Here is a 16,099-nt window from a genome sequence, read left to right as displayed (position 1 = left end):
GCCCTGGCAGGTACCTGGGCTACGCTGTGGCAGGTGTGGAAGAGGATGGCGGGGTCAGGGTGCCCCAGGCCGTCCTTGAGGGTGAGGAGCTGCTCAACCACATCGTCCTGATAATCGCGGGAGAAGCCTGCAGAGGCGGGAGGGAGCGCAGGGCTGGGTGGAGGCCTCCCCTGGCCTCCAGAGGCCCAGACTCTGCTCCCTCACCACACCCCCTGCACCTCTGCCCAGCCAGGGGCTCACCCTCGTAGCCCAGCTGGAGGTAGAGCAGGGAGTAGACACAGCTCACAGCCTCCTGGCGGGTGGCAGGCCATAGGTCCGCGCACCGTGGGGAGAAGAGGCCGAGGAGGAGGCCCAGGTTGTGGAAGGGCACCAGGGCCTGGAGAGGCAGATGTGCGGGTGCTGGAGGGGCACGGGGGCAGAGGTCCAGAGATGGGGGCTGGAGCTCTGGAGATGCTGCGGTGGGCAGGTGCCACCCACACCCAGATTCGGGCAGGGGTGTGAGCAGCAGGGCAGCCCCTGTCCACCCCTGTGGCCAGCAGGGCCCCTGTCAAGCTCCTCCTCCTGCATGGCGAGCCCCACCCCCCAAGTGCAGGTCCCTAAGAGGGGAGGAGGGCCGGGCGAGTAGGTGTGTGCAGGCAGAGGGACGGTCGGGCTCTGCTGCCTCGGCAGACACATGGGAAGCCCCCGCCCCAGAAGGCAAGGCCCCCGTCAGGTAAGGGGGCTGCTGCGTGAGACCCCTCTCCTCCTAACTGGGTCCTGGTCCCACCTTTCAGAGTCTTTCCTGCTCTCCTCAAATACTAAGCCTTCCCGACCCTGCTCTTAGCAAAGGGCCTTGTTTCCTATGCCCTGGACCTGGGGATGTCAACTTCCGCCCCCGCCATCACTCAGCCCTCGGCCTTCCCGGCCCCACCACCCTGCTGTCAGCCCCCCACACGAGAGGCCTCCCCAGGGAAGCAGCCCGCCCCGCCCCCGCCCTGCACGGGCTCCTAAGGACGTGCAGGGCTCCCAGGCTGCTGCTCTCCCAGAAGTCACTAGAGGGGACCTGCACAAGGCAGGGAGGCTGGAGCGCTGGACAGAGGACCCCCCAGCTGCTGTTCTCTTAGAGAGGGCAGAGCTCTGTCTCATCACAAACAAACATGAACTCTGGTTGGACCAGGGTTACATGAAAAACAGGCCACAGGGGAACCTGGGTGGGAAAAGCCGTGTAAGCGAGCAAACAGATGCTTCTGGAACACGACGAAAAAGAAATACCGCCAACCAAATCAAGCATCGCGCTTAAGAGTGAGACCGTAAAGGCTCGGGGCTGCCGCCAGCTTTCATCTTCAGCACGGACTAACGTGCATCAACATCGGGGGAGAAAGGCCAAAGTCGCGGCATTTGTAAACTATGATGACTGTATCTGAGGAGTACAGAGAACTAACCAAAAATTCACTAGAAACAACAACGGAATCTTATAAACTAGCCAGTTCCTAAATACCCAATAGTCCATAGTTTTCCCGCCTACCAGCAATCAGCAAATTATTAAATACAGTGGAAGAAAAAGTTACGCTGACAACGGCAACAGAACCTGCGACCCAGAACCTGCTTCTGAGGGGCCCAGGGGGACCTGGATGGAAAGGCCCATTATTAAAAGATGTTACTGCTCAACACACGAAAATGTGGGGTGCGTGCCCCCACAAAGCCGCGCTGGGAGCATCTGAGGACTGCGTCCAATCTACCCTAAAACCCCCTGATTAATGGCCTTGAAAGAACCATGAAGTTCTGAAAACGTAAAAAGCTGCTTACTCTTAGCAAATATTAAAACGCATAATAACCGCGCGGTTCTTGGACCAAGCTCCTTCTCCCCCGCTCCAACCACCGAATAATACTTGCCTTTTCCGCAGCATTTCGTGGGTTCACATCCCCCTGCCTTTGCCCAAACTGCTGCTTCTGCCGCGAACGCCCTCCTTCTCTCCTTTCACACCCAGGTCCCCATCACCCGTTCCCTCCTCCGGGGAGCACGTCAGGCGCCAGTCCCGGCCCATGATCCCACTCCCAAGGACGAGGGTGCCCATCAGATCGACACCGGGCGGCCAGCCCTGAGGACAGTTCCTGGCCCTCATGGCTCTCCGTCCACGGCTCAGGAAGAGGACGGTGGCACTCGCTGGGACGCGGGATGAGCCCAGGCAGCAGCTGGGCGAAGGGCAGAGAGCGTGCTGGCATTCAGAGACGCAAGGGCCGCAGGCAGTGGTCCCCAAGCCGAGGGGCCAGGACGGGGACAGGGCAAGGGAGTGGCCATGCGGGTCGCCACCTGGTACTCACGCTGATGTGCAGGTGCTTCAGGAAGTGCTGAAGCAGGCAGGCGCTTAGGCCAAGTGCCCGCACCCGCTCGTGGCCCCTCGGGGACTTGATCCATGGGCTCAGGTGCTGGGGAAGAGGGGGCTTCATATAGGTGCCCTGCCTACAGCCACCCTTCTGGGTGGGGGGGCCAGCGTGCCAGGTCAGAGCAAGCCCCCTGTGCAGTGCACCCCGCCCCGTCACTCCGTCCTGCTGGCCTGGCTCACGGCCACGGCCACCCAGAGCAAGCCAGGCATACAGAGGGACAGGGTGTTCCTAGGAGTGGGTCGGCCCTGCACCAGCCCACCGCAGTGCTGCAAAGGGCAGGAAGCCATGCCGCAGGCCACTGCAGGCCAGGAGGGCATGTCCGGGGCACCTCAGGGTCTCTCCATCCCGGCACCATGTGATGGGGGGGCGGGGAGAACCAGCTTGGGGCCCCCATCTGGGTCGGGGACTGCACCCATCTGCATACCTGCCCAGGCAGGAGGGGGTCCCCCCGCCGCTCACAGAACCCCCCCCCACCTCCTTGCATAGCACACCACAGGGTCCCCACGGCGCCCCTGCCCCGGGGAAGCGCACACCCACCGCACACCTCCACCATGACCTGCAGGCCCTGGGGGGTCATGTTTCGCTGAAGGAGGCTTGTCAGTAAGTCCTTGAGGGCCTGCATGGTGTCCAGGTACAGGGGCTGGAACGAGAGAAGCGGCCGGTCCCGCCGTGACCCTGCCACCCGCGCACGGGCACCCACGCGGCCAGGGCCATGCTCATACCTCCTGGTGGCTGTCCACCCCCTCGGGCTCAGGCAGCACGGCCATAATGCTGTGCAGGCAGCTGTGGATGAGGTCCGCCTGCGCCTGCCCCTCCAGCGCCGGCTCCAGGGAGCTGAGTCTCGTGTTAAGGGCCCAGCACTCACGCCGAGGGGCCCACCGGCCGGGCCCCCAGGCCCCGGAGGAAAGGATACGCCAGGTAAGTGCAGGCGAGCATGGCCTTCTTCCGCATGGGCGTCCTCAGGGAGTCCGAGGGCTCGGCCTTGATGAACTCCTGGGGGAGCAGCCGCGGGATGGCCCTTGGCCACAGCACTGGCTTGCCTCCCAGTCAGCTGCCGCCCCTCACCCGCTGGGGAACTCAGGCCCCTCCCCAGGCCCCGCCGGCGCTTACCATCATCTGCGCCACCAGCTCCGGCTTCCTCAGGAGCTGGAAGGAGCTGCCGTGGGAGCTGCTGCGGACGGCCTGGCTGGCCATGCAAACGCTCTGCGCGAGGCACAGCCTCAGGCCCAGGTCCTGCGGGGACGCTGGGCTGCAGGAAGGCACCAAGGCCCGAGGCAGCAGCCGCTCCCTCTAGGCCCGTGGGGCTGAGCCAGGATGGGGGCTGCCCACAGCAGCGAGACCAGACCACCGGCCCGCTCTTCCCGCCAAAGCCAGAAACGCTCCCCTCCACTCTGGGGCTCTTGGCCAGCCCCCCACGTGGGCCACGGGGGGTCTGTGAGGGAACCCGGGGCCCTCGGCTGTCTGCCCGGCCTGGGCCTGGGGGGCCCCGGGTCACAGCCCCGGGCAGACGCAGTAGGCAGACGCCCACTCCATCCACCAGTGGGGTGGCTGGAGATGCTCCCAAGGTGGAGGGGAAGCCTGCTGCCCAAGAAGAGCCCCGGCAGAGGGGGGCTGCCCCCCACTCAGTCAGAGCGACCACTCTCAGCACAGCCCCACCACCCGGCAGACTGCAGGAGACCCGGGGTGGAGGGTCTGCTCTTTAAGGGGAGACCCAGCCGCTCCAGAGGGGGCTTCCAGGTTAGTGCCGGAGAGTCCAGAGGGAAACACGTTAGTGAGGCCAGAGGCCACTGTCACTGGCTGCAGAACGCACCCCTCCCCGGCGCTGCCAAGAGGGCAGCCGTGGGCGTCAGGGAGCAGAGCCAGGAGAGGGGCTGCGGCCGAGGCCCCGCGCCCCGCCTGCGAGCCCTCACCTCCCCCTCCTTCCCACCCACCGTCCGGGGCCTGGGCCAGAGAAGGAGCTCCTGGGCCCCCATTCTGCTCCGAGGCGGTGGGGACAGGCCCCGGAGGGATGTCCCGAATGCTCTGCCCTTGCACTGGGACCAGGGAGCCCCAGTGAGCACTCCTGGCTGCCGCCCCGGCAGCTCACGGCCCAGCCCGGAGGAGAGAGGAAAGCAGAGCCCCGCTCCACTCCTGCACACTGTACCTTGGTCTCTACCTTTATCCCCAGAACCTGAACGACAGAGGTGACATGAGTTAGCGCGTGAGGCCCCAGTGGCGGCACCCCTCCCTCTCTCCCTCCCCGTGCCACGGCCGGGCACCCACCTTGGTGCTGAAGCACTGGGACATGTTCCGGAAGATGTCCGACTCCACCCTGGCCAGCAGCAGCTCGCGGGGGGCCCGCGCTGCCACGTGCCCGTAACACAGGATCAGCGCGCTCTTCACTTTCTCCACCTCGTTCTCACTCCGATCCTGAGAGGCCGGAGGAACCAGCGGGGCTGTGACACAGTCACGCCCCCCAGCAGCAGCCCAGCACTCCAGCCCCACGTGCGCGGGAAGAAGGGCACAGCTGGTTGGGAGGAAGGCGCCACCCCACCCAGAGAGCCCCAAGGTCGGGAACAGCAGGACAGGATAGGACTGGGCAGGCTCGGGCCTGGTGGGGACCAAGGTGGGAGGGGCACGCAGGAGGAAGAGCTGGGGGGCTGAGAGCAACGGAGGGGCCAGAGGTGGGGTCCCTGCCTTCGCTTGGGGGCTGCCCAGGAGCCCCCCTCCGTCCTCAGGGCCTGTTCACACTACACAGCCCTGAGACTCTGTCACTGGCTGACCCAGGCACAGGGAGACTGAAAACCTAGGGACAAGGGCTGGGGTGGAGGCCCACAGCGGGGGTCCAGCCCCCAGCGGGGCTTCAGCGAGCACACAGCCTCCACTGGCCACCAGGGGGCAGAAGACGCACAGATAGGCGGTGGGACAGGAAGGTGGCCGCCCCATCCCTGCTGCCCAGAGACCCTCTCATTGCCCCAGTCAGCAGCTGGGAGGGAGCCCTTATCCGCCAGCCCCGCCCACGACCGGACGCCAGCTCCCTGACCCACCCCCAACGTGCGAGGCACCAAAGCCCAGGAAGCGCCAGGCCCAACCCTCCACCCCACAGAACCTCGAAATGCAGGTACCACGGCTAAGACCAAATCACAGGCCAGGCCCACCCCAGACCTCCCCTTCAGCTGTCAGCCTGACCTTTGTACCTTAAAAATGCTGAAAATGCCGGCGGATTTTCTGAACACATCTGACTTTACGAAGTCCTCCAGCTGGGCCAGGGTGTCATCCAGGTGGGAGCTGGCACAGATCCCAAAGCAACAGGCAAGGCCCTGGGGAGGTACACAGGTGCACTCACACCTGGGCAAGGTCGGGGACGGAGAGAGTACACACGCATGCGCACACCATCTGGTGCATCTGTGCACACCACACACACACACACACAGGTACACACGCTGGCTACACGTCTGAGAGGACAGAGAGTGACCACTGCCAGCAAGCCTGTGGGCACCCGGGCTTCCCGCGGGGAAGGGGCGGCCACCTCACGCTCGCTCTCCTCCTGGTATCTGGCGGTTTCCAGCAGCTCCTGCAGATGCTTTCTCACCACCTCCTTACTTGAAGCAGCACCCAGGGTAGTTCCTATGCATTTATACAGGAAGTTCTGCAACGAAGTCAGAGAACAGGGCTGTGCCTGGCTCCCGAGTAGAGGGGTGCCCAGCACTACCAAAGCGCTGCCCCCGGCAGAGTACGCCCTGAGTACTCAGAGTACGCCCCTGGCAGAGTACGCGCTGCCAGCGGACGCGGGAACCCACGACACTGACCGCCGCAAGGACCAGACGAGCTCTGGGCGGTGTCTGAGGAGTAGGAGGTGGGTGCGGAGCCCCTGCATCTCCCAGCCGTCAGCCACTACGAGGAGGCTCCCAGGCCTTCCCGTCCAGCCTCTGCCAGGACCACAGGGGCCACCAGAGACAGGCGCAGGGAGCGAGTGACAGCACCAAGGAACAGGAGCTGAGGGCCACGCCCACAGCGCCCCACGGGTTGTCCTCCCACACCTCCCCCTGCATCTCCTCCTGGGGCGTTCCCCCTTCCCCTGCACCTTCTCCAGGGGCGTCCCGTTGTAGCTGGGTAGCTGCTTGCACATCTCCAGGCTCAGCTGGCAAATCCACGTGTTGTCAGACACAACAGCTAGAGTGTCGCGAAGGAACTGTGGGCAGGAGCTCTACCAGTGAGGGGCCGGAGCTCGGCCTTTCACTGCGCTGGCTGGGGAGGGACCCAATGCCTGGCGGTGTCACAGGCACGGACCTCAGGGTCCTGTGCCATGGCTCTGAAGGGTTGTGGATCACTTTCGAGCCCAGACAAAACAAATTCTGGGGGGTCAGACACGCACCACACAGGGGCACAGACAGCTCTGAGCCAAGCAGGGGAGAGGAGAGAAGGTTCCAGTGGCCAGAGCAGCTCAAAGCCCCTGTAATTTGACTCCATCACAGCAGGGTGACAATCTGTGAGGTCAGTAGGCAGGGCTCCCCCCCAGAGACACCCACCTGTCCCTCTGCCCCTCCCCCAGCCACACCGTTAGGCCAAGGCAAACATCACAGCCCTGGGAAGGTACAGTTCCCCTAGCGTGGCTGCCCCAAGCTCTCCCCGCCCAGGCCAGAAAGGGCCCCTGGGTCCAAGACAGGCTACGCTCCCACCTCCTCTCCCTTCTCTCACCATCAGCAGCTTCTCCTCCCATTCCTTCCGCGACAGGGTTTCCTCCGTATATCCTGAAACGACCAGTCATTCACTCAGCCCAGCAGACAGACCCATGCCCACAGGCAGGAGTGCAGTGCTCAGAGCCCCGCCCCCAGCCTGGCCCATCAACGCTAGCACAGAGGAAGAAAGGGCTGCGCCCACATCCAGTGTGCTCCCAGGTGACAACCAGCAGGGAGCATCTTTTCAGCCCCACTGTCCAAGCCCTTTCCTGAACCCCAGCAGAGGCCATTTCTTCCAACTTTCAAAACCCTGGTCCCCACTGGCCAGGCTTGGTGCCGACTGGCTGAAAAAACGCGACCAGAGGACGAGTGGCGCCGCCCCGCTCTGGGCCTCACCGTCCAGGTGCTCCAGCAGCAGGGGGATGGCGGTCGCCCACCGCTGACCCAGCATAGGATGGATGTCCCGGTGAAGGACGCTCAGGAGGCGCAGCGAGGCCGCCCCGCGACCGTCCCCCAGGTAGGGTCTGGAAGACACGGCCTGGAGGAGCCAGAAGTGGGTTCTCCACCGGCGCCCAGGGCCACAGCGCCCCAACGCCCCACATGAGGCCGAGCACGGCCTCCCAGGTGGGGCAAGAAGCCCCCAGAGATGCAGCTCCCCAAAACTCCGCCTGGAGCACCTGACAGTTCCCACTGCGAGACAGTGTCCTTCTCACAGCAGTGACAGCGTGAGGACGGGGACAAAGGCAAGAGCCCACTCCTCCCCGCCATCCCCAGAGTGCGGCTGCCCAGCGGCCACCTGCCTGGGGACGTGATGCTTCTGGGAAGGCAAGCCCCCAGTGCGCTGCTTACCAGGAGCCTGGTGGCCATGGCGTAGGGAGATGGAAGGGTCACTGCGGGGGAGACAGACATGCAACACTCAGGGCCGCCCGCGCCCTGGGGTCAAGGTGGGCTGGGGGGCCGGGCCAGGGCCGGGGGCGCACCGTTGCCGTTGTACTGAATGAGGAGGGCGTGGGCCCCTGCCTCCTGCCTCTTCTGGGCCAGGTGCACGAGGCTCCTGCAGAGCGGGGTCAGCGCCCCGGTGAAGCGCACGGGAACGAGGAACTCGAACAGGTATGGCCAGAGGACCTGGGGGCAGCGGCATGGGAGTCTGCTCCCAGGTGGGCGGGCAGCAGACCCCCGGGCCGAGGGGTCAGGAGGGGCGCGGTGGGTCCCAGGGGGTGGGTGGGCGGCACTCACATCGCCCATCCTGTCCACAGTGGTGCTGACCAGGTAGAGGGTGCTGACACTGATGGCCCGCACGCTGTCTGCCGCCAGGGCCTCGCTGTTGGTGCCCAGCTTCTGAGGCTGCAGGAGGGGAGGGCGGAGGGTGTGCTCTCTGCTCTCCAGGTTACACCATCGTGAGCTCTGGCCCTGAGGACACGGCCTGAGCGAAGCAGGACAGACCCTGCCAGCCCCCGCTGAGGGGACGCCCATGCCACCTGTCACTCTGCACCAAAATCACCCAAGGAAGCCGGCTCACCAGGCTCGGTTCAGCCACCAGAACAGAGGGAACCTTGACTCCGTCCTGATGGGCAATGCCGACGTCCACAGAAACCGGAGGCCCTTTGTGGACCTGATAATAGGCTGAGAAAATGGCATTTTCTACGAAGAACAGAGACAAGCTCTGGAACCCGCTGGGCCAGTGGCTTCTCTCAGACCTGAGCAGACAGTGTTCCAGGGCCCGGCTCCCCGGGAACCTTCCACGCGGAAAAGGACTCTGCTCTCCAAACACTCTGAGTCTTCAACTCACGCTTTGAAATACCAAAAAGCAAACACTGAAAACCAAGAGAAATTGGGAAAACTGCAATGACTGTAGGAGACATTTAACACCTCTCCCTGAGAAATCAAAGATGGAGTAGAAAAAATAGAGTTATTTAATAGGGCCTAAACAGCAATTTTTAAAGCATGCTCTAAAAATATAGATAAATCTTAATACCAAATACACACAAACAACTGGAAAGTCTGACCACCTATTAGGCTAAAAAGAAGATCTCAACAAACTCTCAGAAGCAAAAATAAACCTGTGGCCAGATTCAACGTAGAGAACGCAATAAAATTACAAACCCACAGTAGCCACGAAAAGCGAGTCACCTAGAAAACTTTAAACATCCTAAAAGAAACCTTGGGTTAATAAAGAATCCACACAGAAACCGCAAACTACCCAAGAGTGAACGCTGAGGACGCATACAAAGCCCAACAAAGGCGCAACTACCGGGACCCACAGACCAAGAACATCAACTGAACCTGAAAAATACTATCGGTGGGAAAATATTAATATGAACCAAGAACAAGAAAAGCATGTGAAAGAGTGTAACAATTAAACACAGAATGTGATTCAAGAAATTAATAGTGAAATAGTTAAGAAAGAAATCACTGACGTGGAAGAACAGATTGAAGACTTCAGGGAAATGAAGAAGAAAGATATTAAAGTGCAACATTCAGATAACAGAAGTGCCGGAACGGGAGAGACAGAAAAACGGAGAACAAGAAAAAATTAAAGAGATAAAGGAGACTAATTCCCCCCAGAAATAAAAGAGAAAAAGAGCTCATCTGAAAAGTGTCCACAGAGCTAGAGGTAAGGACAGGTCAGGTGAGCCTGGAACATCTTCTTGTGCCAGAAAACAAGGAAAGGCTCACTCAAAAAATGATGGAGACGTACCTTGCCTCAAGGACACAGGAGCCCGCTCCACGGGGGCTCCCACAGGCCAAACTCAGAACAATTTGACCACCAAAACCAATGGCAGAAATGCATGAAAGAGTAACCCATGAATCCACACTGAGATATTACATATGAACATAAAAATAGCAAAAAGCCGGGGCTTCCCTGGTGGCGCAGTGGGTGAGAGTCCGCCTGCCGATGCAGGGGACACGGGTTCATGCCCCGGTCCGGGAAGATCCCACATGCCGCTGGGCCTGCGCGTCCGGAGCCTGTGCTCTGCAACGGGAGAGGCCACAACAGTGAGAGGCCCGTGTACCGCAAAAAAAAAAAAAAAAAAAAAAAACTAGCAAAAAGCTCTTTGTTACAACAGAAGGCCAAAAAAATAAGTATAGAGAATTAATGGAGTTAGAAAATGAACAACTGATGCTAAAACTAGTAGGGAAAACTTTAATCAGCAAGTTATCAAAGTTTACACATGTTGTAACATGTGTCCAAATCCCCTTCCTTTTTAAGGTTGAGTAACATTCTACTATAGAGATAGAGCAGACCGCGTTCACCCAGTCATCCCCTGATGGACACTTGGCTGCTTCTACCTCTTGGCTATCGTGAATGACGCTGCTACAAACACGGGCGTATAAGTATCTCTTCAAGATCCCGCTTTCATTTCTCTTGGGTAAATACCCAGAAGTGGAATTGCCGGATCATATGGTAATTCTGTCCACAGCACCTGAAACACTTTACATCCGGGAGCTCATCTTTTGAAACTTCCCTAAGTGAGAAGTAAGGCTGTTCTGGCTGCCTGAGCAGCGAACACAGGCTCCCCCGGGGAGGCTGGCTGTGGCAGAAGGCGCCCACCTCCAGTGACAGCCGTGACTCAGGCTGTCAGATGGGCTTCCCTGGGCTGCACCTCTCTGATGCAGGAGGGAGTGTGCTCTGTGTGGCCCCTCCTGGGAGCACACAGGAAACCTGCACAGGGATTTTAGCTACGAGTACAGTTACCTCTGAGTCCTACAAGTCCTTCTAGTGAACCAGCAAGCATGTAGGTGGTCTTAGGACCCTTTACCCAGAGACAAACCATCAAAGCTTACTCAAGAAAACAGATAACCTAAATAGTTCTTTGTCTAGTAAACAATTCATGGCTAAAAGCTTTTCAACAAAGAAACCTCCAGGCCTATGTAGTTCCACTGAGGGATTCTACCAAAGATTTAAGGAAAAAATACCAAATCTTCACAGACTCTTCCATAAGTTAGAAGAGGAGGGGACGCGTCCAAACTCACCTAATGAAGGATCACCAGAGAGAGACATTACAGGAAAGTACAGGCCCATAACACTCTTGAAGAGGTGCAAAATCTCGCAACAAAGTATCGGGAAATCAAGTCCAGCAATATATTAAAAGCATTATAAATCATGACCAAGCATGGTTTATCTTGGCACTGCAAGGAATTCAATACCTAAAAAGCAATCACTTATGTCCATTTCAAATTGAAAAGAATTGAAAGCAGAATCTTGAATATTAAAAGACTGAAGGTGTTCCCCTTAGAACGGAAACAAAGTAAGGATGTCTGCACTCATCACTTGTATTCAGCATTGTAATGGAGATTCTAACCGAGGCAATAAGGCCAGAAAAAGAAATAAAAGGCATTCAGATCGGAAAGGAAGACTGAGCTGTCCATTGGAAAACATGATGTTCCATGTAGAAGATCTCAAAGAATCTATAAAAAGTAAGGCCGCAGGATACAAGGTCAACATGCAAAAATCAACTGTATTTCTACACACTAGCAATGAACAATTGGAAATTGAAATTAACAAAACGATACTACTACAATAGCACTAAAACCATAGTTACAAATCTAACAAAATATGTGCAGAATCTATATGCTTAAAATTATGAAGTACTGACGAAAGAAATCAAAGATGACCTAAGTAAATGTAATGCACCATTTTCATAGATGGGAAGACAACATCAATTCATCAAAAGATATCAATTCTTCCCGAAGAGTCTACAGATTCAACACAATCCCAGTCAAAATTATAATAGCTGGGCTTCCGTGGCGGCACAGTGGTTAAGAATCCGCCTGCCAATGCAGGGGACACGGGTTCGAGCCCTGGTCCGGGAAGATCCCACATGCCGCGGAGCAACTAAGCCTGTGTGCCACAACTACAGAGCCTGCGCTTTAGAGCCCGCGAGCCACAACTACTGAGCCCGTGCGCCACAACTACTGAAGCCCGCGCGCCTAGAGCCCATGCTCTGCAACAAGAGAAGCCACTGCAATGAGAAGCCCACGCACGGCAACGAAGAGTAGCCCCTGCTCGCCGCAACTAGAGAAAGCCCGCATGCAGCAATGAAGATCCAATGCAGCCAAAAATAAAAACAAATAAATAAACCAACAAATAAAATTCTAATAGGTTTATTTTTGTAGAAATCAACAGGATGATTCTAAAATTTATATGGATAAGTGAAGGAACTATAATAGCCAAACGAATTAGAAAAGAAGACTGAAGTTAGAGGACTCATGCTACTTCGCTCCAGAGTTTACTGTAAAGCTTCAGGCAAGACAGCGTGCTCCCGACAAAAGGACAGACGCAGACAGTGGAGCGAAACAGAGTCCACAGTCACTTGATTTTGACAAAGATGCAAAGGCAACTCATCCACGTGGAAAGAAGAGTCTTTTCAGCAGATGGTGCTAGGACAACTGGACATCCACGTGCAAAATAATGAGCCGTAACAACAACCACACCTCCCATTAAACAATATTCACTCAAAGTGGATCACAAACCTATATGTAAAACCTCGAAGTTAAAGCTTCTAGAAGAAAACAGAGGAGAACATCTTTGTGACCTTGGGTTAAGAGAGGATTTACTAGCTAGAACACCAAAAGCAAGAGCTATAAATAAAAACCTGATAAAGTGGACTTCTAAAATATTAAAATATCCACCTTTTGAAGAAAATAAAAAGATAAGTATGACGCAACAGACTTGTCAGAAAATATTTACAAGCCATAAATCTGATAAAGGACTTGCATCCGACATATATAAAGAACATTCTGCACTCAATAATAGGAAAGTACACAACTCAAGAATAGGCAAACGCTGTGAACAGACACTTAAGGAAGACATGGGGATGGCAAACATTGGTCGTTGGTGAGATGCCAGCCCGTCAGGACAGCTTGAGAAACAACCAGCCTGGACCCGAGCCTGCAAGTACCCACAGGGCCTCTCACCCGCTGCTGCTGGGGCCATGAGACCGCACAGCCGCTTCAGAAAACCGTTTGGAAATTTCTTATGAAATTAAATGCACACTCTCCATTCGCGCTTACCCAGGTGTACAAATGCATGCTCCCACAGAAACCTGTACCCACACGATCACAGTGGCTTTTTTCGTAACTGCCACACTGCAAACAACTGGAGTCTCCTTCCTCTAGAGAGTGGAGAACAGACTGGCACGTCCGTACCACGGAATGCTACTCAGCAGTAAGAGAACCAATCACTGGCACATGTGACAACGCCCCCGACGGAAGTGGGGAATCAGGGGCCCAGGAGCAGGAGGGTGAGGCCGCGCCCTTACCTCCGCCTCGGGGGGCAGCGCGCACTGCTGCACGATGTACTCGATCATGGCCTCGCCTCCAGGCTGCTCCAGGTAGCCGTGATGGGCCATGGCACTGATCACCTGCACCACGGCCCGCTTCACCTGCCCGGACCAAGGGAGAGCGGCAAGGGCCTCAGAGGACCGCCGGACAGCACGCCGGCCCAGCTGGGCGGTGGAATCTCACCCTTCCCTCTGCCTGCGCCTGCACCTGCCCCCACCTTCTCCCCAGACGCCTGCTACGAAGGCCAGCCTGCAGCCATGCCCACACCCCCAGGGGAAGGCCTCTTCCTCCTCTTTCCCGCAGCCCCTCCCCTCCCGGCGCCTCCTTGGGCATCTCCCGACCCCGTTTTGCCCTTCTGGGCAAAGGCCCTGGGTCTGCACTTGTCACCCAAACACTCCTGAGAGTCCTGAGTGTCCTGCTGTCCAGCCCCTTCGATAACTCTGTCTGGCGGCTCCAAGGAATGGCTGGGCCGTCGCGGCCGGAAGCAGCACCCTCTTCCCGGGGCTGGCGCCCCCTCCAGGGCCCCCTGCTCCCACGCTCCATCAGACGCCGGCCCGATGCCCCTCCCTGGGGACCCTTCCCTGTGTCCCGGTGACGCCTCTCCTCCCCCGGATCTCAGGTCGCACATCGCTGCCCTGTGCCCCCGGCTACACGTGTGTCCTGAGGGACCGTGGGGCTGACAGGTCTGGAGGGAGTGAGCGATGTGGTAGCACGAGGGCCGCTCAGGCTGAGTGCGTCTGGCCACTGACACTGTTGGAGGCACGCGGTGCGGCCCCTTGGGGGTGACCCAGGGCACGGGGGCCCTGAAACAGATGCAGGTGGTTTGGGGTCCATTTCAGTAGCTTCTGAAACTCTCACAGAAGGTCCCAAAGAACAGGGCCCCAGGATGAGCACGAAGGCTGGGGCAGCCCCAGGACAGAGCCGAGGGGCCCTGCTGCCGCTGAGCCCAGGAGGGAGAAGCAGCCCTGCCCCCAGCTCTGGGCGTCACCCCCAAGGCCTTGGATGTCCCACCTGGGCCCCGGGTCCTCGCTTCCCTGAGGCTTCAGCCTGAATCACCTAACCACCTGATGGTTGAGGGTGGGGGCTTCGGGCCAGGAGGGGCTGGACTCTGAGGTCTCCACAATGGAGGACCGACAGAGACCCCTGACACAAGGCTGGGGGCTTCCCTGGGGGGCAGCCGGCACAGCACTGCCAGGGAGCCCAGGCTGCCCACGGCTCCACGGGGAGAGGACAGCGGGGCTCCGACTTCAGACCCTCCTGGGCCTCCTGCCCCTCGTGCCTCTTCTGTGGCCGATGTTAGCCTGTGTCTTTTTGGTGTAGTAAACCATAACGTGGGTATGACGACTCTTGTGAGCTTGGGGGTTCTTCTAGAGAACGATTGAACCCCAGGGTGGTTTGGGGGACCACTTCCTAACTTCATACTTGGTTAACTGCGTCAGGAGGAAGCTGGGGGTCCGAGATGCCCAGGCCTGCACGCGCCCACTGAGGTCTGGCCTGGCTGAGAGGTGGCTGCCGGGTCCCTGGTGGCCACACTGCCCGCAGCTGCTCACAGCGGAGCTAGGGCTGCCCGCTGACCTACCTTGCTGTTGGTGTCCAGAAGAGGAAGCTTCATGGAGGAGAGAATGAAGGGTTGCTTGACTTCCATCTGCGCAGCTGCAGGAAACAGAGAGATGGCTCAGGCCGCCCCCCACCACAAGGCCCAAGGCCACACTGCCGGGGTTCTGGCCTCAGTGTGGCCCTCCACGTGGCAGGGGGAGGCCGCATACGCACAGGCCCACCCATTTCTCTCCGGTGGGCGGGAGGGGGAAATGACCTTTTTCAGCAAATAACATTATTTCACCCAATTAAAAAGCTAGGAGGTTTGTAGTTTAGGGCAGCAGAGAAAGAGCGGGCTGAGCAGGTATCCCAGTTCAAGTGCAAGGGTCAGGGGGTCTCCTGGGGCATCAGAATCACAGCAGGCTCGTTAAGCACCACCAGCCGCTGTCCCCTCTCCCCACCCCAACCTGCAGGCCCAGGTGGGCTCAGGCGTTCACTTTTCACACATTCCCAGGTGAGCTGGTGCTGAGGACCCCACTTTGAGAACCAGCTGTATAACCCTTCCTTTCCTGATATTTATTTATTTTAGGTTTTTTTCGGGGGGGGGGGGCCGCACCACGCCGCACGTGGGATCTTAGTTCCCGGACCACGGATCGAACCCGGACCCTCGGCAGTGAGAGTGCGGAGTCCTAACCACTGGACCGCCAGGGAAGTCGCATTCTGACATTTAAATGGGGGTAAAAAGTGAATACCAAGAAGTGGTCATGAGATTAATAAAAATAAAAACAAAGAGGGACCTCCTGGTGGACCAGTGGTTAGGACTCCACGCTCTCACTGCCGAGGGCCCGGGTTTGATCCCTGGTCGGGAACTAAGATCCTGCAAGCCACGTGGTGCGGCCAAAACCAATTTTTTTTAATGAAAACAGAGACTGGGAGCACAGTGATGGCGCTGTCACTCCAAGGACAGCCCCAGGGGAGGGGTGTGTCATGATCCCACCTCCCGCAGGGAACTGGAGGCCTCACAGCCTGGAATGGCTGATTCCAGGTCTGGGGCAAGAAATAAACACAACGAGCTTAGTTCATCATCAAAGGACTCGGAACTTGAAGAAGTCTCCCCACTCCCCGGAGATGACACAATTTGAGCTCCAATAATGGTAACAACTACAGATAACGAATAAGGACCCACTGTCTAGCACAGGGAACTCTACTCAGTGCTCTGTGGTGACCTAGATGGGAATATAATCCAAAAAACAGGG

General features: G+C 58.1%; 1 protein-coding gene across 8 annotated transcripts in view; it reads right to left on the bottom strand.

Moving 5' to 3' along the window:
• The window catches only part of MROH1 (maestro heat like repeat family member 1), a 68,054-nt gene that overhangs the window by 17,100 nt on the left and 34,855 nt on the right, over positions 1-16,099 (bottom strand). For 5 of the 8 annotated variants that reach the window (XR_009559436.1, XM_060286918.2, XM_030876004.3 and 2 more), the window contains 19 exons: positions 14,887-14,960; positions 13,286-13,408; positions 8,259-8,366; positions 8,003-8,147; positions 7,872-7,912; positions 7,419-7,560; positions 7,042-7,094; positions 6,428-6,535; positions 5,873-5,992; positions 5,541-5,663; positions 4,627-4,773; positions 4,508-4,534; positions 3,475-3,597; positions 3,278-3,357; positions 3,087-3,198; positions 2,909-3,004; positions 2,302-2,406; positions 241-376; positions 15-127 (listed from right to left, as the gene is read on the bottom strand). Coding sequence is in view for 7 of the 8 variants with exons in the window: in XM_060286918.2 (XP_060142901.1) it covers positions 15-127; positions 241-376; positions 2,302-2,406; positions 2,909-3,004; positions 3,087-3,198; positions 3,278-3,357; positions 3,475-3,597; positions 4,508-4,534; positions 4,627-4,773; positions 5,541-5,663; positions 5,873-5,992; positions 6,428-6,535; positions 7,042-7,094; positions 7,419-7,560; positions 7,872-7,912; positions 8,003-8,147; positions 8,259-8,366; positions 13,286-13,408; positions 14,887-14,960 (1,976 nt within the window). In the remaining variant the exon portion in view is untranslated. The remainder of the gene's footprint in view (positions 1-14; positions 128-240; positions 377-2,301; positions 2,407-2,908; positions 3,005-3,086; positions 3,199-3,277; positions 3,358-3,474; positions 3,598-4,507; positions 4,535-4,626; positions 4,774-5,540; positions 5,664-5,872; positions 5,993-6,427; positions 6,536-7,041; positions 7,095-7,418; positions 7,561-7,871; positions 7,913-8,002; positions 8,148-8,258; positions 8,367-13,285; positions 13,409-14,886; positions 14,961-16,099) is intronic. The other 3 variants (XM_060286919.2, XM_060286920.2, XM_060286923.1) reach the window with 3 other exon arrangements.

The sequence above is a fragment of the Globicephala melas genome, chromosome 17, assembly GCF_963455315.2.
Source record: "Globicephala melas chromosome 17, mGloMel1.2, whole genome shotgun sequence".
In the NCBI taxonomy this organism is placed as follows: domain Eukaryota; kingdom Metazoa; phylum Chordata; class Mammalia; order Artiodactyla; family Delphinidae; genus Globicephala; species Globicephala melas.
Note: the sequence above shows the minus strand (reverse complement) of the source record. Positions and strands in the feature narration are given on the sequence as shown.